This window comes from Falco peregrinus, chromosome 10, assembly GCF_023634155.1.
Source record: "Falco peregrinus isolate bFalPer1 chromosome 10, bFalPer1.pri, whole genome shotgun sequence".
Lineage (NCBI taxonomy): Eukaryota > Metazoa > Chordata > Aves > Falconiformes > Falconidae > Falco > Falco peregrinus.
Genome location: NC_073730.1, coordinates 4,024,184 through 4,047,676, shown reverse-complemented (window position 1 = coordinate 4,047,676; position 23,493 = coordinate 4,024,184). Strand labels below are relative to the sequence as shown.

General features: G+C 38.9%; 1 protein-coding gene across 1 annotated transcript in view; it reads left to right on the top strand.

The window, feature by feature from the left end:
* Positions 1-23,493, top strand: part of HMCN1 (hemicentin 1) — a 202,623-nt gene that overhangs the window by 71,597 nt on the left and 107,533 nt on the right. The window contains exons 11-19 of the mRNA XM_055815315.1: positions 798-1,073; positions 12,877-13,018; positions 13,421-13,548; positions 14,252-14,365; positions 15,574-15,732; positions 17,046-17,240; positions 18,184-18,282; positions 19,655-19,782; positions 21,892-22,036. Coding sequence (XP_055671290.1) covers positions 798-1,073; positions 12,877-13,018; positions 13,421-13,548; positions 14,252-14,365; positions 15,574-15,732; positions 17,046-17,240; positions 18,184-18,282; positions 19,655-19,782; positions 21,892-22,036 — 1,386 coding nt within the window. The remainder of the gene's footprint in view (positions 1-797; positions 1,074-12,876; positions 13,019-13,420; positions 13,549-14,251; positions 14,366-15,573; positions 15,733-17,045; positions 17,241-18,183; positions 18,283-19,654; positions 19,783-21,891; positions 22,037-23,493) is intronic.

The following is a 23,493-nucleotide window of genomic DNA, read 5'->3' as shown; positions in this document are numbered from 1 at the left end:
CTGTTTGCACATGGATCAGTAGTGAAGCTGAGTAGGTATCACGGACAGGCAGAGGATGCTGAGCCAGCTCCACGGACTGCTACAGACAAGGTGCTGCCTTCAACAGCAGCGACATACAGGACTTGCATAAAACATAGGACAACCAACTCCTGTCCTCCTCCTCCCTGACTGGTTAGGGGTTGTAGCTCACCAGTGACAGCACGTGCATGCCGCTCTCTAGAGCTGCATGCCCATTTGCGGATCCCTTGAGTACTGGCACGGCCCCTCTGTTGCCCCGATACCCTTGGACCTCTTACCTGCTTCTTGCCAGCTGTTCCAGCCTGCAGTTTGTTAGTTGTACACAGGTTCCACCGTGTGTAACCTCACCTCAGTCAGATCACTCCGAAACCGGGTGGTGATCCTGTCTCTTTCTTCTGTTGCTGTGGCACTCTGGCCTCTTGTTGGCTTCCCCAGTACAAGGTGAGCTCAAACAACACAGTGCTACATCCTCTGTCATACATGATGTGATCTTTCATCCTGTGTGATAAGACAGTTTTGACCTAAACGAGGTGTGTTCTTGTGTTGTAAGCTCTTGTTAGGTAGCTTAGCATCAGGGAACGAGGATGTTGCCCTGGGCTCTGTTTCACGGCTTCAGCAATGTGAAATGAAACTAAATATTAAACCAGTATTACTACTTTTATTTTTATGCTGTAGTGTGCTTGAAATTGTTTATCAAGAATCCACAAATGAAGTAAAGGTTTCCATATCTTTTTTTTTTCTCTGATGATTTTATTCTTTATTCTGTTCTTTCTACGCAGAGCCTCCACCCATGATTCAGGTTCCCAATAATGTCACGGTTGTCCCTGGTGAAGGAGCCATCTTGACCTGCCTAACTTTAAGCACAGTGCGTTACAATCTCACCTGGCAGAGAAATGGCAGGGATGTGAGGCTTAAGGAGCCCCTGCGAATAAGGATGATGAGCAACCTCTCTTTAGAGGTGAAGAATGTTAAGCTCACAGATGCTGGCAAGTACAACTGCATTGCTTCTAATGAGGGTGGATCTACCACAGCATCAGTCTTCCTTACGGTGCAAGGTAACAAGGAAATGGCATGTAAAACTTAACCATGTCATGTTTTTTATTTTCTTTATCTTGTGAGCTGCCCTGTCTCTCTTAGTAACTTTCATGTTTTATTTATGCCTTGGAGACTGACAGAACATTATGCAGTTCTTCCCTGTTATAAAATGGCAGTGGGAGTCACCAAACCGCACTAGTGCTCATTTTGTGAGACTGCCTAGTGCTGTGTGTCTCTGAGCCATGGTTTGATCTTCCTCCTGTAATGGCCAATTTAACTGCTGTATAAGTACATTGAGAAAATGAGAAAATTTACAGGCTAGCTATGTGGATTATTATTTTTTTTCCCAGTGAAACTATTAACTGCAGTTACATATGTGGAACTAAATAGGGGAAAGTTTCTGTGTTCTGTATTATTTTATATCTCTTTATAACAGAATAGTACTTCTAAATTTTTCTGTGTATTATGATGTATCAGTTTCGTAGGACAGTCAATATAAGCTAAGAACTAATCATGATTTTATGAAGGCAAGGACTTTAAAAATGTCAGAACTGAGAAAGACAGCATGGGTGAGACCAAACAAGGTCTAAACCTCTACTGTTGCTGCATACCAGGAACACATTGCAAAAAAATATGTATAAATACAGTAATTTATCTTGGAGCAAATCCTTTTAAAATTTGAAAGTACTGCAGGTTTTTCTCTGTTTACCTTGGTCATGTGAAGGTTTGAATCTTTGGGTCCTAGCCACGTGTCTGTGGGTTAGAAGAGACTGAACTCAGAGTCTTCTAGAAAGAAAACTATTCTGTCTACTTGTAGGTGACTGACAGGATTTCTTCTTGCTGATGATACTGGATCATGTTCTGTGCAGAGGGGGCAGCTTCATTAACTTTGCTGCTCTAAGTCTAGTACTTTGTTAACCGATGGAAAACTTAGAATTATGGAAAAAAGAAAAATTCAGTGGAATTGTCTGGCTTATGGTGCTTTAAAACAGAGAAAGGTCAAAAGTGGAATTGTAATGGTTACTAATGGGATGTAGTTTTCTTATAGGAAGAGGATATTGGCTTACCAAGGTGGAATAAGTAGATGTGCAATCAGTTCTGTAGGTCCTATTACAGAGTCCAGCAGAATTAGGTGTTTCTTCTTAATCTGTTTGAATTACCCTTAGATGGCTACAGCAGAGTTAAAACTTAAATTTCTAGCAAGGCTGAAGGAAAAAAAAAAGCCATGAAAAAACCTCAGTCTGCATATGTTTGGAAAACTTAGTTTTAAATTCTGCAGGATTTTGCCATCAAGGCACTCATTCAAGCATGTCAAAGGCAGCAAGAGAAGAAACCGCTCCCTCGTTCATCTCTTCCTGGGGTTTAGGTTTTCCTCCCTAATGTCTGTAGACCAGCTGAGAGCTTTAACACAATGACCAAAGTACTTCTGGCAGTTTTTTATAACAAAGCAAAAGTTTACTGCTGCTGCAGCAGAATATTGAATTTAAAATAATTTATATATGTAGAATGATTATATCAAATAGTTGGGAATTACATTTCAGCTGGTACTGGTGTTGCTAACAGGTTTAAAGTGTCTCTGAGATCACCTTCTTGGACAGTTTAGACAGGCTTAGTTGAGCATCTCAGTCATGTTTTCTTTGGTGAATGATGGTTAGAACAGAATAAATATGTAGGAAATGCTAAGCTGTAGCTGAACTCAGATTTCTGCAGTAGTGTCTGCCTCTCTGTTTGGTAAAAGTAATCTACTGCCAGCCTTTCAGACGGCTAGGTGAAGAAACCCAATGGTATCAGAATGGTTGTATGCACTATTATTTGTGATCATTTTAATTTCCTTGGGCAAAATGATTTCTATCAGATATCTGGAGGTACTTTGCTGGGTGATTGTCATGTACAACCTGTAGCGCTTCTTGGGGTCTAAAATAAAAGCTGTTCAAAAGAACAGTTTCTATTTGGCAGCAAACAAGTAAAAGCATGGCTATACGTAAGCGGTAAAAGCTTTATAGTGTTATCAATATTAATATTCCAAAGAGAAATTTGAAGTCCCGTGAATTCATTGAGATGGGTTTGTGCTTTGTGTAGTTGCAAGTAATTCAGAATGTCAAATTAAATTCATGTTGGAGCCCTTTATTATTGTTGGGACAGTGACATATCTCTGAATTTTGGATCAGAAAATGTACACTGCTTTCATCCCCTTTTTCTTTCTGAAGTGGGAGTTAAGGCAGAGAACAGATCTTGGTAGTTCTACGAATAACCCAGCATCTGCTTTACATGCTTAAATGGATTGTAGTAAACCCTTGTTTTGAAAGCTTTCGGTTTGATGCTGCCATTGCTGAAAGAGAACATGAATCTGATTTTGTGCCAGTGGCTGTACAAATAGAGACTAAAATCTTGAGTGAGAGATGACTTTTCCCCCAAGTTGCATGTTCTGTGTTAAAGAGAACATGCTATAGTAAGTCACTAGTTGTTCCACACTAATAGTGAGCACAGCTAGATGAAGATCCTATTTAAAATTCGTGCCTGTGGATTGGTGGTATCTGCTCAGAGCAGTCTGAAAGGTCACTGAATGCAGTTTCAAGGAACGTAAGTTCTCAACCTTTCTAGGATTTTAGTGCTGCTTATTGAGTGCTATGACTAACTTTTAAAGTACATGCTCATCTTTGGTCGTCGTTAGATGGTGGCTACATAGTGTGAATTGCTCAAGTCCTCCTAACAGATTGGTCTTGTATGGAAACATAAAAATTTTTAAGGGCATTCACCTGTTTTTCAGGTGCTTCATATAATTTACCAGAAGCCTGGAGGAGCATATTGCACCCATGTGAGGCTAGAGATTGGCCAGGAGTGCAAAACACTAATGATCTTTTCCAAAACTTTTCCATCATGTATTTCTCACTGAGTGAAATTCCATGAGCGTGTAAACTTTTTCTTTCCAGTTTGTTACAGTCTTGTAGGTAAAATACAAGTTTGCTATATGCATATTTATCAGGTTAAATTAATATGGTGTGTTTTGGTAGTCTGGTATTTTCACCCACCCCCAATCAGTATTACTTATGTGTATATTTGAGAAATTTAGTTGGTTGGTTTTTTTTAAATTGGAACAGTGTGCATGCTGAAGAGATTGATTTCTGGGTGTTGGTTGGTGAGTTTTTTTGTTTCTTTCCCCCTCCAAGAATTTTAAATACAAAATCAAAACTCGGATCCCTGGAATTTGGGTGATGCTAAATGTAATTTCATGGTAGTCTTGGTTTTGCGTGTTTTGTGGTGTAAGTAAGCAAGCTTAGACAATGAAACACTTCTTTTAAGGATTGCAACAGTCTTTTGCCTCTACAGCACTGAATAGTATGTAGAAACTTAGGGCTTTTGCTTGTGTTTGTGTTGGCAATTAGTAGAGATGTTTGAGTTTAGTAATCTCAGCATATGATGAATTCCAGCAGTAGATTAATAAGAAATGAAGCAACACTGAAAATCTGTCTTATTGGGATCCATCTAAGGTAATCAAGTGCCAGTTGCTGTGCACTGAGATCACCGAAGAACAGCGTGCAGGTCAGCAGTTTGGATGTATTTCTTTACCTGAATGTACAGGTAGAATAAAATCATAGATGCTGTAGTTACTGTTTTGTCCATAGCAGGGTGGGTTTCCTTTACCTGCTTATTTGCTGAACGTTTAAAAATGTTGCAATGCCTGTCTGGTATCACCATCACAACTGGAAGGTGTTTTTAGCATTTGCTTATGAGTAGCACTGTTCAATAATTCAGAGTGATCTGTGCTAGCAGGGAAGTCCTAGAAGCACCTAAGCCGCACCTGGAAGAAGTAAGCATGCATATTGCATGTTCCACCCACCCATGTACCTAAACATAAACTTTATTTCTTGACTTTGAGCATTGAAATATTGTCATTGCTGTAAGTGATCTTTTGTCAAGCCAATGCGTGATGAGTACTGTCCTGTCAGTGGAGTCAACCACATTAAACGTGCAGTGGCGGAACGTGGGACCTGTTAGATTGACAAGTTGCAAGTGTGCTGCCTACTGTAGGTAGCTGATGTGGGTACCTACCAGCCAGCTAACCGCTTGAAATCCAGGTTAAAAAAAAAAAAATTGCACAGGAGACAATATATGTGACCAAAGCAATGGTAATACTTGGGTACATCCCACACAAGGAGCAGAAACTGAACAAACACAACAGGACTTTCAGTGTGCCTATACTTTGTATCTACAATAATTCCAGGAAAGAGACTGCCTTGATGGACAAAAGGTAAGTTACCTCCTAGGTGTAACCCAGTGCTTGGTTCCCTGAACATCCTCTGCTCTTTTCTCTGAAAAGAGACACTACAGTAACAAACATCTTAGTCCTTTGAGATCTCTATATAACTGATTGTGTGAATATCATTCACTTTGGTACATGGGTGCACACTACAGTAATGGGCAAGGAGAAATTTGTTATACCGTACTGAGTTCTTCAAATGTGGAGAAAATGAGGAAGGGAATAAAATAGAAGTATTACTGCTTTACTTACCATTTCAAACTTAGAAAGTTAATTAAATGCAAGGTGTCTGTCCTAAAGAATGAAAAGCAGTTTAGTGCCTTCTGTACTGCTTTCTAGATTATTCGGAACTGTCTGAGAAGATGAGTTGATATTATTTCCTCAGCTGTGTATTTTGAAGTTCCTACCTCCTATCTGGTAGCACTGTGATGCTTCCACCCTTGCTAGAGCAGGAAGTAAAACAGTTGAATTCTCGGCAATGTTCTGTGATGCAAAAGTCAGTTTTCTTTGAAAGAAAGAGAAGATGAATCAATGCATATCCCAGCTCCTAACTGTCATTCACAGCAGGCTTAATGATAGTCATTAAGCTGCTTTTCAGAAACTATCCTCTTGCACAAGAAATGCAGGTTAGCAGAAGGGTCAGGAGTTGCCTGAGCAGCCTCTGGAGTACTCTGCCACTCAGGAAAATGAATGAGCATCCCTAAGTTCATTTGTCTTCTCCATACAGCCGCCATTCTTAAGAGTTTTTTTTCTAGATTCAGTGAAAGGGAAGTGATAGGGGAAAAAATTGTTTGCATTATTAGACTAGCCATTCCTATGGCCTGATTTCGTGAGTTGGCTTGAATTTACTGTTTGGGAGGTTTATTTTGATAATATTCCCTGGGTGAAGTCCTCTACAGATCAGTAGAAAAGCAAGACAAACAAAACATGCTCATCTGGCTAGAAATACCTTTACATTTTCTGTGTCTTGTTGAACTTGTGATGAATTAGCTAATAAGTGATCAAGTTTTTTTTATTTTTTTTATAGTATTCAAATTATGCAATGTAGGATGAGTTTTTACTCCAAAGAATTTAAGTCCTAACTTGATGAAAGATAAAAAATATTAGGGCATTAAACAGGAAATTAGTGTAATTCATCTTAATTTCTGTCACTTGATTTCTTGCTCGGCATTTTCTTGCTTTCTCACAGAAAATGTAGGCCTTCAGAAGGATCTCTAAGAGGAGTTTTGGAGGAATGGAACCATAACATCTAGAAATCAGTACTTGTAGGTGGCTTCTGACCTACATAAACCTCTGGTTCAAGGCAGTAGACTATGTGGATCTCTTGGAAACTAGCTTCTTGCAGAATATTTGATCTCTGTTACTGCAGCAGTTTTCCTTGTGCTTTTTATTAATTAAACTGTTAAGTATTGTAGCTATAAGAAAGTGTTGGAGTTGCAACCCTTCTAGGGGGGCTGTGTGTAGTCCTTGGTAATACACAGGAGCACAAGCAAGTTCAGTTTACATTTCAATAAAGTGAACTGTGTTTCTTATGTGAAGATGGGGACATGTCCCCTGAGAAGGAACCCACTAAGTTCTGGAGGCTGAAGTCCCCTATTTCATGTTCTATAAAGAAACATCACCTTGGAAAACCAGTACTGTATCTGCAGCATGTCAGCGCTGCTCTGCTGGAGCAGGAAGCCTGACTTTTTAATATTCATTTATAAAGGTGTTCACAGGGTGGTTTTTCCTGAGCCTGCCAACTTCTAGGGCTGAGTACAAACCTGGACAGGGACATGAGGAGGAAGGAGCTGCCTTTCTTTCTGTACTTTCCTTCTGCAGGTTGTTCTCCTGCAGGAAGGCCATTGAAAAGGTCACTCATGGGGTGTGTATGGTGTCAGATGCTTTCTTTATGGCCTCTTGTTCACAGCCAGTAAATACTTGGGTGCTTAACTATTTCTGATAGTGTGCATGCAGTCAGTGAACGCCAGGTTAAAAGGAAGTGCAGGGAGGTTATGAAAAACAACCTTGGTGAGAAGTCTCTTTGACTGTAGTGCGTATCTACATGTCTTTTGGGAAGTAGTTCTTTTGGCTACAGAGAGAAGATGGGTGTTCCTTCCCTTCTTGTCTTTCACAGCGTGCTTTCTTTGTTGTGGGTTGGATGCTGCGTAGTATAGCACAGCAGATCAACTTGTTCTGTCCTGCGGTAGGAGAGGGTGCTGCTGGCACAGGTGAAATCGCAGCTTGTGTATACTCACTGGTTGAACAAGAAGATAACTCTTCCCCTTTACCCTACAGAAGTTAAGTAGGTCCTTGGAAGCTTCATGGAGAGTCTGACAAAAGCAACCGCGAGTGGCAGTGCTGTGTACTGCTCACCTGAGCTAATGCAGAAGCAGTTATGGAAGCAGACGTTTCCGTGGTTTGTTGTGCAGCGTCGCCTTCGCAGTGCCAGGACGAGGGATGATGCAGGACGACACACCCCTGCACTTCTGCGTGGTTGAGGGTGGATTGGGAAGGAGATCAGTGGGAACTTGGCAGCTACCTGAGATGGCTGGCAAGTGAATGAAGCGAGATAATAATGTCCAAAGACAATGTTCCTTTTTAATTAGGTTCACTTGGTTGATGCCAAAAGTACAGATGAATGTGACAGGCTGATTAATGCTGAAGGCTACTTTTTGTTTATCCCCATTGAATGTTCTCATCTTTATTTATGCTGTAAGAAATCTGTTCTGAGCTTGCTATTCAAACAGGAGCCTTTGTCAGTTTTTCTGTTTGTATACAATATTTCTTCCACACTTTTTTCATTTGGCTTGTGAACACAAGTATAAAATTCTATTGAATATTAATTCCAATGTATATTGCTAAAACATGATTTAAATTTAATAGAAGTCAGATGAATGGAGAGGATTCCTTGTGCAAATGTAGTGACGGGTTATGTGTTGTATTTGTGGTGTTATTTCATAACATGGGATATAATGTGAATTCTGTACCCGATCTGACATCAAAATGAAAATCTGTGCTCTGGGAGGAATTCTTCATAGTCCCAGTCTTCTGTCTCACTGACATATGTTAATAGCTATCATAATAGTGGAGTTGGATCTTTTCCCCCCTGTGCCTTCCCAGTATGCACTCTTGACACTAACATTATGTAGGTTTTTAGACAGTTTGAGATCAAAGCCATTTCCTTCCATTTATGTTTCCACATGGGAAAACTAAGGCATATCCATAAAACTCACAGTAACACAAGAATTTGTAGGCGTTGCTGTGGTCACACAGGACTTTTGTCTGAAGAGAATTATTTTTTTACACCAACACTACAGTTCCTGCATTACTAAAAACAGAGCTTTGTGATAAGCACTGCTCTTGTAGTATCTTGGTAGTTAGAAACCCAAGTAGTCAATTCAGACCCATTTAATTGATGCTAACAAGAATGGGTTGTAAGTACACAGGGCTGCTAGTGAACAGACGGGACACGAGGATGGGGCTCCATCCACTCTCTACCGGTACCTGTGTGTGTGCAGGATGATCTCGATGCCTACTCTAAGGTCTAGAGGAAGTGAAATTTGACAAAAATCAAACCCTTGTAAAAAATTTGCAACAAATGTGTGCAAACTACTGCCATAGTTGCATTCCTACATGGTGTTTTTTTAATCTAGATACACATTTGTTTTTATTTAGCCTTGTTAGTGCATTACTTGTCAGTTGAATAGGCTGAGCCATTCCGTTTTCAAAAAAATTATTCCAAAACTTTTGTTAGTGTAAAAGGCAAGAAAGAATCTTGGGGGTGCTGCACAAAAATATTGGTACGTTATTTGAATGATCCATTACTCATATCTGCAGGGTGGCTTTTGGGCTATGTTTCTGTTGAAAAAGAAAAAGTATGCAGAAAGTTGTTGAAAAACATTGGCAATAAGTCTGTTTTTTTCTAATAAAGGGTGACAAGAAGGTTTTATGTTGTATGAAATAAAAAAAAAATGGTATTTGCTGATCCTTTTTCATGTTAAGTCTAACTGCTTCAAATGGTTTTAATGTAACAATCCATGGCCCTAATATTCAAGTTACAATCTTCACACCAACTTTCTTTCACTTGAGAAGCTTTACCCATGGTCTATTTTGTCTAAAAACTTTTATTCTACAGCCTTGAATGGGATTGCAACTGTAAGGAGCTCGTGCTTCTCTTGCCCATATACAAATCTTCTCCTTTAAGCTACAAAGAACAAGGCAAAAAAAAAAAAAATCAGTGACCTGTCATACAAGAAAGCCTGTTCTGTGTACCTGCCTGGTGGCTGGCCTTTGAGCAAGAAAACAAGGTGGTTAATTAGTGGCAAATGGGTAAATGTAGCCTCACTGATTCAAGCTGGTAGCTTGATTATTATGGCTGTGTATATTGACTCTTCCCAATTCATTCCATTGCTTATATGTTAAATACAAATATTCCTTCCATCTTCTTCTTCTCACCTGATAATATCATTGTGTGAAAATAACTGCATGGGCAATGGTGTGTTGCCAAAGCATAACATGTAACAAACAGTTTCTTAATATCGACACGGAGAGGAGACCTTCCTGAAGACCAGAGCATGCAGGGGATCTCCTTGTGTCTCTTGGCAGGATATAAAACAAAAGAAAAATAGCTGAGAAGTCTGTGCATGTTGTGAATCACTGGAGAACAGTTCTGCAACTTGGATCCATTTCTTGCCTCTCCCTGCCTGTGCCCCCCCCCCCCCCCCCCCCCCCATTTTTGGGTTTAATCCTAGGACTTTTGGAACTATGGCTCTGCCTTCCTTTGGTGCCTTTCCTCTGGAAGTGTATAGGTTTCAGAAACGTTATGAAACATGGGAGAGACTTTTGAGAACCCTGCAGCTTTTTCTCAAATCTGCAAGTGAAAAACTAATGAACTTGGGGAAGGTTAACGGACACAAATTTAAGAAAGGAAATAAGGCATTATATGCATCTGTGTTCACAAGTTTGGAACTTAGTGCAAATTAGTTGCTGTTTATTATTTAAAGTATTGATTCTCTTGGGCAGTATAGCTGTCTGGTTTTGCCTAGACTTTTACTTACAGGTCTCAAAATCCTTTATAAACTCCCATGAAAACAGTCCAGTCCTGACACTAATAATACTGCTGCCCGGAGCACCGGGTGCCATAGTGCATCAAAGAGCTTTCCTCACAGCAGCAATTCCATTTCTCTTTGAAAGAGGAATTTCATGTGCTTAGTAGGGGCATGCAGACAAATTTGCACGAAACACTAACAGATGCGAAATACTCATGAAACTCAAACACAAAACATAGTGCATATATTTTAAATAAAAGTATATTAAAAAGGTTACATCAAAGTTATGTCTATGACTTGTGTACTGATGCTTCAACTAGTTTTATTTCAAAACTAGTATTTCCTTTGGGATCCTTGCTCTCCTATCCAGTAAGTTGTATTACAGGACAAATAATTCTATAGTAACTATGACTGTATCTCATATCCATGGGACAGTAATGTGCTCCCCTGCCTTGCAGCTATGATGTGCTGTAATTAGTCCTTGTGATCAAGTGAGTTTGGACCTGCAGAGGTACTGACACCTTGTTAAAGTCAGCAGTGTGGCTCAGTCGATAGTATCTATAGGCTCACCAATCTGTGTTTCCTAAACCTATGCTACCCTTGATAAAATTTTCCATGTAAAAGATGAAGAGATCTCCTGCTGTTCTTAGCTGTGCTCTTAATTTGATGTTTGAGCCTTTGAAAACTATTTAATTTCTCCTTATCTCATTTTTCTATCAGTCACTAATCCCCTGTCTTTAAGTGTGCTGAGATCGTGAAGAGGAAGATTGTTTTCCAAGTTCTGTGTTGCAATGCCAGTCACTTACAAACCTGCTGGTTCAAACCCTCAGGGTTTCTGCCCTGCAAGGAGGCAGAACCTGCTTCACCTCCGTCCTAGAAGCAGCACAATCTTCTGCAGGGAGATTCCTCTTCTGGGCCAGAAACACTGTGGATTTTAGTGAGTAGTTTTTTAAGCAAAGGGTATTGCAACACAGAACTTAGACAATAATCTCCCTCCCTGCAATGATGATGAAATGGGCATGGTATTAATTCTTCCAGAAAGGTATTTGTAGTAGCAGTCTGAGTTGTTTCTGTTTGCATTATGACAGACTGAACTAGAAAGATTTATACTGTTCAGCTGGAAGTTGCACAGCATCACACCTTCATCTTGTCCTTGATGGATTATGCCATGCATAAATATATTGTGTGTACTGGCTCCTACACATGTTTTTCCTTAGTAGCCATGAAAACATGTCAAACATCACCTGAGTCTGTAGGATGGTGTAATTCCCGCTGAACCTAATAAAAAACCGCTAGGCAAGCAGTCCTAGATTCAAGGTACCTCCGTAGTTAGTGTATTTAGCCCCTTTTACTCCCCAAAAAGGGAGAGTTAGGCTTAGGCTTTTCATTCCATGGTTGCTAGTAAAAAGATCAGCTGTGGAGGAATAGATGTTAATGCAGTGTGGATTAGCAAAAGGCAAAGTTGCCAAGATGAAGCCTGATACTACTGATCACATAGTAGCTGGTTTCATGCCCTAACAAAGATGAAGTAGCACTAGTTGGTACTACAGGTTGCTACTTTTCCACCCATTAAGCGGTGTGGATCTTTTTCTTGCCACTGTAAGTAAAACCAAATTGTATGTACCATAGAAGAAAATGTCAGTTGCCACAGGGAATTGTTTTGGTGGTCTTTTTTACTGAGGAAATCTGTCTAAGGATAAAAGGGAATGCATTCTATGAAGTTCACCGGTCAGTTTTCTGGTGAAAATCCAGCTGAAATCCAGAACGTCCATGGGCATTGCTAACACTAGACTCGGTGGTCTTCAACATTATTTTGCTGTTAATTTCTTCCTCTGTGTGTGCACGTCTATTGTTAATTTTATTTTTATCAGTCTGCTTATGTTCTTACCATTGGCCTGCCTGAAGATTTGTGGTCATTGGCTTTAGTTTTCAGGAATCACCGCAAATTTGTTTTATATTTCTCAAAATTGGTTCTGTTGCTGCTTTGCTGATTTTTAAGCATGCATTAAGAAATCAGAGTTAATTATTACATTCAAGTTCAATCCATGTGAAACCACCAATATTCTCATGGTTTCTATTTGGAATGATAACCCCGCACAGCCTATGCCTTTTTCAGCCTGGCTTTGTCACCTTGATGGATCATGTTGGTGAACTTTGATTGGTTCTGGCAGCTTTTTATCAAATCTACAAGTGAAAAACTAATGAACTTGGGAAAGGTTCATGGACCAGGTGCTTCCAGCAGAACTGGTGCTCCAAATTCTGGATCTCAGAATACAGGAAACCGTGTAGGCGCGTGAATTGATTTGGTCTCTGTACCCTGAATCCCGACGTACTAACTTTTATAAAGGTATACGTGTTTTATGCTGAGGACTCGGTAGACTGTACTAGAGGAAGAGAGGAAACAAGTGGGCTCTGGCCTTCAGTAGGATTGTTTTTTCACTGTAGAGCTGTTTGAGAATTGGAATAAAGTTGTTTATAATCTGTGTTTTCTAAATTGGATCTTCTGAATTGCATTGTTTTTATTTCTTTTACTAGAACCACCCAGGGTTGTCATTTCACCTAAGAATCAGACTTTTACAGAAGGCTCTGAAGTGTCTATTAGGTGTTCTGCAATGGGTTATCCAAAGCCGACAATAGTATGGACACACAATGATATGTTTATTATTGGTTCGAGCAGGTAGGGCTTACAGCTGTCTCTGTTTTGGTTGTTTTTTTTTTTCCTATGTGAGAAAGCAGTTTTGAGGAATGCCAAAATACTCTTATTTCTTTCACAGGAGTCTGACTGTTTCAAATAGCACCTCAGCCTTCACTTTTATAACTTTAATTTCAATTTTCTTATCTCTAAAATAGAAATAATTCAGTTTTCTTCAGAAGGCTTTTTACAAGATTAATTTAAACTCTTCACAAAATGCATTGATATCCTCTGGTAGACATAATAATATCTTGTTGTTTATCATGAGAACAAACCAGCAATACTTTTTATAAACCATCTAGTCATGTTGCTGCTTTGAATGTGGATGTAACTGTTACTCTTTTTTCTTTAACTAATCATTTTGGTTGGTCCTTTGCATGTTCCTAGGTATAGATTGACCCAAGAAGGCACCTTAATCATAAGAAAGGCAATTCGAAAAGATGCAGGGATTTATGGTTGCTTGGCAAGTAACTCAGCTGGGACAGAGAAACAGACATCCATCCTTACGTACATTGGTAAGTTAAAGAAACAATGTAGTGAAGTTGAAAAAAGCAAAGTAATACATCATCAGGGAGGAACTGTTAAAATTGGAGCTATGCAGATCATACTGGTAGAAATTTCAAAAAACTCAGACAAGATGTTGAACAGCTCAGAAATGTCACTTGTTTTTTGTTCACATCTGAGTAGTGTTGTTAGGTGATATTTGGGGCTTACTATTTCTTCCTTATGGTATTTTTAAGAAAAAAAAAAATTAAAAAATTGGATATTGAAGGGGGCTAAGCTTGCAAACCTGAGCGGGTCTTTGGAAGAGAATCATGTTTCTGTAAATTCCTGTAGCATGCTTAGCACTCTGAAGTCCTCATCTGAATTGTGTCCTCTAAACATTATTTTAATGCATTGATAGCAGAGTACATACGACATCTGGCTGGAGAGGAAGAGTGACTCTTAATCTTTCTATTTTTCTACAGGTTAAACTTTTCTGATTCTATCCTTAAATTCCCTGTCTATTCTGTGTTTGATCCAGGTGCTTTGAATCAGAGTTTTTCATGTTTCCTAGTGTTTATTTATCATCTTACATGATTTTTAAGCATGTTTGACTTTCAGTGCAAATATTCTTCCATATGACAAGAGAAAATTAAAGTCTTTTGTCGTTTATATCTTAAAAATGGGGTATGCTTTGGATGAGGAACTCACGTTTTCTATGTTGTTTCTTTTTAGAGGGCCCAACGTTGACCATAGCTCAAAGTGAAATTCTGGTTGCTCTTGGAGACACAACTGTTATGGAGTGTAAAACAACTGGAATCCCACATCCCCAAGTTAAATGGTTTAAAGGTGCACTTATTACTCCTTGTTTGGTTTATTTATATTAGCAGGAATATTTTGAACAGTGATCTTGAAGTGACTTCGTTTTCTCAAAAGCTTTACGTAGTGTTCAACTAGTGACTGATGTATGACATTCTTTAAATCTAGAAGATACGGCACTTGACCTCTGGGGCATAAATTTTTGCTTGTGTTCAAATACAGTGAATTAACATACTGTAGCATAATTAATAATAATTTTTTTAAAAAAGCTGAGCCTCTTGTGCCTACTTAAATGAGGTTTGTTCTTCTGTCAGAGAATGTTCAGCTACAAAAATCGTAAAACATTTTTCTTTTTTTTCCTGTTGGATGTTTTCTCTAATTCTTTTGCAACATCTAGGAAATTTTTATGTTTCTTCTTCCGAATCTGAGGTGTCTACTACAGTTTTTTTAGTAGTGAGGCAGTATATTGGTTACCAGAACTGCAGAAGTTTCTATAGAGTTAAATGGGAGTTAGAGAATCCATGTCTCAAGACTGAACATTTATTCTCAGAAAAAACAGCTGACTCCAGTGTGTGGTTGTACAAACCACCTGCCTACTGATTTTCTGGAAATAATCCTGTTAGGTATTGCTAACGGATAACTTATCTAGTCCAATATTCCATCTCTGACAGTTGTTGGAGGGAAGCACAAAACTCTGTGATCTGTTTGCAAATAACCTTCCCTCAAAGGAAGCTTCTTCTGCACTCACTACACTTAATGGATGGCTTGTATTTTAAAGCAGGAGTCAACAGGCTTTGATATTCATCCCAAAAGAGTACATGTGGGCCAACTTTGAATGTTTACACGTCATGACTGTGGCTCCCGCTGAGCTTTAAGAGGTAGCAGACCTGTTTTCTAGGTTTTGTGGAATTCTCAACTTGGTACAGAGCTGACAGACAAGTGGCCACCACATGTAGCCTCTAAATTGAGAAGGAGAAATACAGCTTGGCACAGTGTCCTGATGCTGATCTCTGTCCAAAGCTACTTGGGTTTGTGTTCCCCTTATGAAACAAATAAGTAAAAAAAGATTGTATCTAATGTGGTAATGAATTTTTTCACTCAGTTGAAAGCAAGTCAAAGCACTCATCTGCTAAATGAATACAGCCATGCTGTGAAATAATCTCAAACTTGGACACTGTTTTGTCGGGATAATTTTGATATTGCTATATTTCATTGACTTTTTTCTATCTGAACTTTAGGTGACTTAGAGTTGAGGGCATCGGCATTTCTCATTATTGATACTCATCGGGGTCTTTTGAAGATCCAGGAAACACAAGACCTGGATGCTGGTGACTATACCTGTGTGGCTACCAACGATGCAGGGAGAGCTTCTGGAAAGATAACTCTGGATGTGGGCTGTAAGTACCTGGCTATCTAGACAGTAAATACTCTTAATTGCCGTGTTTCTGTATCTGATCAGTGGTGCCTCGGTTATCTAAACCTTTCTCACAAATACGTGTAAGTCTGGTGTGTGCTGGGAACACCCTTTTGGTGGTGTTCACTAAACAGTTGCCTTGTCCTGTTTTGACTTCAGCTTTCCTTCACTTTTGCTTTTTTTGTAAAGCATAAAAATTATGAGGAGGAAGAGAGAGGCAGAGGGGGAGGAAACTGTTCAAACCTCAACTTAATGTAATTCTCAAATAGAGAATATATTATACTAACTTAAGTTACTGTGTAAGGTTATTGAAGCCTAGCCCTTCCTCTCCTCTTTCTCAAGTTCTAACTGCTTGTTGCCTGACGCATCACCTCTTGTTAGGTGCTGTTCCTGTCAGGCACATACACTGTTGGAAGCAATGAGCAACACTGCTTGAAGGACACAAGGAGTTTAACAATACTGACTGTTAAAGGAAACATTCACACAGACGTGGGTACCACTAGGTTTGCTTTAATCACAGCTCAGAGCTGGGCCACCACCCCAGTGAGTGGCAGAGAACAAAGGGATACGGCACAGCTTATATACGCTTATCAAATCATTAGTCAATGTCCAAAGTTTTTAGAAGTTTCCTTTGGTCTTGTCAGTTCTGCGAATCCATCACCTGACTCTGTCCCAGTTGATTCATCTATTTGGTTCCAGTCTCTACCTTGGTTCCAAGGTCCTCCTGGGATCATGATCTTCTTTCTGCCTGCTTTAACTCACACAATCCTTCAAGCACACTTAGTCTCTGAACAAGCAATTCCTGTTCACATATAGTAATTTTTTCTAGAAACACCTGCGTTTCTGAGAGCACCTGTGTACACAAATTGGTCATCTATTGTTTCTCTATTCTCCCACTGATTAACTTGACTAAATTTTAAACCAGCCTTGGATTAGGGCTATACGAGGGACAAGGCCTGGTTCTGCCATTTAGCAGCTTCAGCACATTAAATTTCTTAATTCAAAATACATTTTCTTTAACACTAACACTGAGTATGCATGTTTGTCTGATGGGGTGGCTGCATCTTAATTTTTTTGAGATATTTAGCTCATTTCTGGCCTCTCTATTGTAGGTATAGAGCATGCAAGGGTGCTTTTGTAAGGTATTGCTAGAGGTGGGAATCTGTTGTTAGAGGAATAACTGTGCTTGAGAGAACATAAGTTTAGGTTGTCAGTACTTTGAGCAGAATGCTAATGTCACGGTGCAACCCCAGTTCAATTTCTGTCTACTCTCTGTCTTGTTTCCCCATGCCCCAGCTCCCCCAGTTTTCACGCAGGAACCCAGCGATGAATCTGTGGATATTGGCTCAAACATCACACTGCCATGCTACGTGCAGGGTTACCCGGAACCAAAGGTTAAGTGGAGGCGGCTGAATGGTGCTTCCCTTTTCTCAAGACCATTCGCAGTTAGTTCTGTCAGTCAACTCAGAACAGGAGCTCTGTCCATTAATAGTAGGTAGACTGAACTTTTTTAAAAAAAGATTCCAGAAGGAAACACGACACATGCAATGTATTTAAGTTAGTATACTGCTTTATAAAATCATTAGCTTTGATAAAAATCCAGTCTTTTTACAGAGATTGTGTTTCTGATACTGCTTTGTTGCTTTTGATGTTCAGTTTGTTTTCCCAAGAGTTTGTAAATTCAGTTGTGTTTGGTCATTGGCTTCATTCTTCTTCACAGAAATTATTACACCTTTGTTTAAATACATGTGGGCTATGGTCTCTGTTAATACTGAGGAGCCATGAATTTTCTTTTCTTTTTTTTTTTTTTTTTTTTATTGAGAGAATTGTTTCTAAACTCACTCTTTTAGACTTAGACAAGTCCTAATTTGGGTAATAACTAAAAATTCTGCAAGTGGCTTTGTGACTTCGGTTACTTCAGAGCATTTCAGTCACCCTTATGCTAATTGATGTTACACTATTTTCTTAATCAGCTGTTTTTATTCCTTTCTAGGCATAATCAGGCTGGGTGAAGTAATTCCTTTCTACTGTACATATAGTGCAGTAACTCATGTCTTACGTACTGTTTTGTGGGTTGGCTGTTGACATACAGGCACACATATGTAGTAAGCAATATTCCATAGTCAATGCATTATATGCTAGTGTATGTACACGTAGATATAGAGTGTACTACCACATACTATTTATGCATATTATATACTATATTAAAGTATATGCAATAGATGAAGTGATGAAAAGTATCTCATATATATGTATGTAATGCTTTTTTTACTCAAGTGCTCATAAGTTGCTTCTGTACATAGTGACAGATGGAAAGGAATGATTTGGCTGAAAGCGAACGATAAAAGGATAGGGTATTCTTGAATTGCAAACTTTTCAATATCATTTCAGACACTGCAATTGGATCCCTTTTTTTTTTTTCCCTCCCCTCTAGATTTGTGGGTCAGTGATGAAGGAACTTATATCTGTGAAGCTGAGAACCAGTTTGGAAGGATTCAGTCGCAGCCAGCCACTATCACAGTAACTGGCCTGGGTAAGTGGTTAATGTCAGTGATGATGGTGAAGGGGAAGACTGGCAGCATTACAGTATGTGGAATTCACTGGATGAGGCAATAGTTGGTGGTGTTTGTTCAATAAATAGGACACCTGTGGGTTATGTATGTGAATCAGAAGACATTTGCATGGAATATTGCAATTCAGTGTATTTTGTGTGTTAGAACATTGTCTTTTCGAGTGGCTACATTAATTTGAGTTAGTTCCTCTATGCTTTATAACACAGACCTTGGAAAAGTGATTTGTATTATCTTCTGTTTCTTATTCCTAAGTAAATTTATTAAGGAATAAAAAATCACCATAATGATTAATGCTAATGATGGGGTTTCTGACATTTAATTAATCTAAAAAAAAAAGGAGGGGGGGCAGCAATGAACTTGCTTAGTTCAGTGTGTTGACAGAACTGGGAAGGAATCTTAGTGATTCAAGAAGACAATAAATGTCTAGCTTTGACAATAGCTGTGCTGTTAAGGAGTTGTTTATAATCTCAGTTGGAGAATTGGCAATAAAAGGAAAAATAATGCTGTGGAATGTATACATTTGTGTGAGGATAAGAAAGGAGTCCATCTGCCATCAAAGAAAGCATTTGTTAACTTAAACCGTAGTGGGAATCTGTAATGCTAGTAGTATTTGACAGACATGTTTTTATCTATTTAAAAGTGTTATTTAATCTCCATGACTTAAAATTAATTTACCAGGCATGTGCCCAGGAATGCTTTCTGTTGGCTTTTTACAGAGCATGCAGAATTCTCTGCTGGGCTGTTAACCGCTATTCTAATCCTTTAAAATGTTATGCCCAAAGGAAATTACCACTTATTTCTTGTCCACTCCAGACCTGCTACTTTTGTTCTTCAATACTTGGTCCAAGTAAGGAAAAATAATCTATCAACTTGGTATCAGGGGAACATGAGTTTTCAGGGAAATGCTGGTTTGGATCTGATTTCAGCTGGACAATGTCTTCCTTTTGCTGCCATTCCTTAGTCTTTATGTTACCCCACCCCTTCAATTGTTTGTTTCTTCTTTTCTTGCCTGCATCTTTGACATTTCAGATACCGAAATCCCATCTGATATTTTTTGTCATAAAATTAAGTAAGTTGGAACTCTTACCAGTTTTTTGATGGCAACGTCTTCTTCATATGCCGTTTTTCCTTTCTGTTTAAATTGTATAGTTTTCATTGTTGGAAATGTTTCTTGCTCTATGTTTGTATAATACCTTGCTCAAGGAGACCTTTGTCTGATGCTGCTGCAAGTAGCATTATTGACAGGACTGAAAATAAAAATTTGAATTTAATACTTTACATGAATATATAAAAATTCCTAATAATGTTTTCTAATTGTCTCATTTAATGAAGTTACACCTCTGATTGGAGTAAGTCCACCCACAGCCAATGTCATTGAGGGGCAGCAGCTCACTTTGCCATGCGTACTGCTTGCTGGAAACCCCATTCCAGACCGGAGGTGGATTAAAAACAATATGGTGGTAAGACTGTTTTGTTTTCTGTAAGATTTATTGGCAAAGGAAAGCTACAACTGACATTTCAAGTCACGATAACAACTTGGTTCAATTTACAAAAGTTGATGTATAAACTGTGTGATAGGTTTTATGCTTACAAATAAAGATGCTTTGTGCAATTAGACTAGCTTGCTGGAAACGAGGATCTGATGTCACCCAGGTGAATTACAGCAGACAGCCACCACTCGGCAGGAGCTGCAGCCTCCTTGGAAGAAGCCAGCTGGCTGTATCTGTAAGGCAGTAGCTGCTTCCGAGTTTCTGCAGGTGCTGTCATTCAGAGTACAGCCATGCCCCTGAGAAATGATAATTTATTACTGTTCAAAATATGGAAGTGGAAGTGTGGCATCCTGACAGTTACACCTCACTGAGCACTGCCCATGCTACAGAATTTCTAACTCTGAAGAATAGATGAGGGAATAGGAGATGGTAATGGGGGATGTGGAGGACTATAAAAGGACTTGGAACCAATATATTTGTCATTTGTCCTTTTATCTTCTATTTTACTTACTCTCAAAAGCAGTTTTATGCATTCTCGTTAGCTCTTGAATTTCAGCCTTGGGCTCTGAATATAGGAATGTTGGTGGAATATACCTACCAGAATGACAGAAATGCTGGAATTTAAGCCCTGGTACTGAAAAGCATTTATTTTTCCCTGTTTTTTGTTGTTGTGGGGTTTTTTGAGTTGTTTTTTTTTTTTTCTTTTTCTTCTTTTTTCTTTAAATAAAGATACCAGAAGATTTCTGTAGATTTAGGGTTTAACATGACCTTTTTAATGTGATTTACTGTTGCTGATGGGATGAGAGAAATGTCAGTATCCCTGTACCAGATACTCCTTTCCCAGTGATGCACTGCTCAGAGCATGAAAATGTGTGTTTTCTGTTCCCCTTGGGAGCACACTGGTGCCAGTTTGTAACTCCTGCAGACAGAAAGGTGGCGGAGCCACCACACCTAGGTTACTTGTTCGAGTGAAGTTTAGTTTCTTCAGTAGTAGCCAAATTACTCATTTTAATATCTCTGTGAAGGTCTGTTTTTTTTATCTTGCTTGCTAATGTCTCCCTAAAGCCCTTCCTCCACAGCTGTAATTAAAAAATGTCAGAGAGGTTTTTATTTATTGTCACGAATCAGAACCCTGGCACTACCTGACCGTTTGCTTGCTAGAGTTTTCTGCTCAATTTTTGTATCACTGGGAATCATTGGCCTTTTCTTTAGACTGTGTAAGGGCAAGTAGCACAGGCTGTAGCTCCTGTGAGAAATACTAGCAGGATCGTCCTTGTCGAGTTGCTAATTCCTCTGTATAGTAGCGCTAGTTTCCTATAATTGTAAGCTTGTGGCAAAAGCTACAGTCCAAGGAAAGTGTTGGAGTAAGTTATATTTAGAGAAGAATGCAGCTTTTTCCGAGTATGGCATGGCTGGAACAATTTTTCATTTTAACAGCCTTTCTGTAAGGCAAGTCTACGTTGAGCTCATGGACTGTTTGTTGTTTTTGGTTTTTTTTTTATGTTGCTATAGGGTATATAATTCTTAAAAAATTACTGTTTGCTGAAAATTGAAACTTTTTGTCTTTCACGATGGTATCTTCAGAGCTGATCTCTTCTACTTGATGGATATGGCAAGTTAGAAGGTTTTGATAACAATAATGATTTGATAATAATAATAAACAAAAGAAAGATCTACTTGTTGAAGAACAAGTCACTGCACTTATCAAGAGCTCATCAAGGATCAAATTGGGTTAATGGAATAACTGATAAAAATGCAGAAAAATGTCAGCTACATTTGTTTTTGCTTCAGTGTGTGATTGTAAGGATGAGTTACAGTTCTGTAGGTGTTGTGGCAGAGCAGAGTTGCTGTTGCAGATCTTGATCTCACTTCAGCAATAAATATGAGCTGCTACCAGAATTCTGTTTTAAAATCAGCTTTTTATGAAAGGTGGACGGTAGGAAAAAATCTGCTAAAATTCTCCAGGAACATATAATTTTTAAGGATATGAAATAGTCAAATAAAGCCATGCTGCATCCCGAAGTAAATATTATCCACAAGTATTTTTTTCAGTAAAAAGTCACACCTCTCTTTTGGCAGCTGGTTCCCAATCCCTACATTAATGTTCGCAGTGATGGAAGCCTGCACCTTGAAAGAGTTCGGCTGCAGGATGGTGGCGATTATACCTGCATGGCAAGTAATGTTGCTGGGACAAGCAACAAAACTACTACGGTTAATGTGTATGGTAAGGAACACTGTCTTGTTGCTTTTGTGCTGAATGCAAGATGAGAGGGCGTTTCTTACAGCACCTTTCACTAGAGGTTTTTGGTTACAGTTATACTAATCTCTCAAATTTCCTCATATGTAATGATGTTACTTCGTAAAGTAACACGGTGAGAAATTGGATCCACTGCACAGGAAAGAACCGAGCAGTTGAGACTGTTTTTAAAAATAAACCAAAAATGACACCATTTTGTCATTGTAAAAGATCCTAATTTTGAAATAGCTACAAAGATTGGGCTGTGCATTCTTCATCTCTGGCTTTATTAACAAAACAGATGCAAGTGGGAGTTTACTGGAAAACCATGAAAAACAGTGCTGGGGGGATTCAAAACTCGTGTAAGAAAGCACAACTCATGGGAGAATTAGAGTTAAAATGAAATATGAGTAAGGCAAAATGTGTTTGTTTTGTTTATTTTCGTGCCCCACCCTCTGCCCTTTCTTTTGCTTTAATTAAAACATACCCCAGACTACACTGATAGCAAGACAAAGTGTCAGTATTTCTGCTGAAGATATTTGTATTCACTCTGTGTGGGGTCACAACCACATGTTTTACAACCTGACGTTTTCTCATGTGTTAAATTAATCATGAGAGATTGATTTTAAGCTTCACTGAAGATGCTGGAACATCTTTTTATGTTAAGACGACCATTATTATACAGAGAAATACTCAGCATCTGATCCAGTCTTCAATGTCAGCACTAGTTTTTGGAATATTTCAATATTCTGATATCTCAATAACTTCAGAAAAGAAAGGACTACATTCGTGTGTTTTTAGAAAGATCTAGTGTTTGGTATTATAGCCTTAAATATTACCAACTTTTTTTCTATTGTTAATTCAAAACCACCTCAGCAGGGGAGCAGGGGTTGTTGTTTTCTCTGCTTACTGATTTTGTGAAATGATCTGGTATTAGAAACCATTGCTGCAGTTAGCACAGCTTTGTAGTATTTGTAACAAAGATGAAGTAAGCTTGGAGTGTGATCAGTTCTTCACTCTCTTATCTGCTCTGTTCAAAATATTGTCCATCGGATTTCATGAAATTGATTCAGCAGCAAAAATGCTGATCCTGTTCTCATGAAAGGTGCTGTATAGGTTGATCTGTGTACAGTATCATTTCAGGAAGCTGAAAATGTTGTCAGAGGATAGTGTGACAAAGACTTTCTGAAATGATTGCAATCAGCTATGTGAAATACCTACAATTAGTCTAAAACTGTGTGTACCTAATACAGTGGTCCACCGATGGCTGACGTGCTTTATTACAAACAGGTATTTATTCTGTCATGAAAGACTGGAGAGTGGAGGGGGAAGTGGCTGGTCATTGTCAATGGCAGGGTTCGGCAGAAGAGGCTGAAAATTCCCAAACCCTGCTGCCTGTGTGAAGTGCTAATTAAAGTAAAGGGATTTTATTGTAAAAGTTGTGC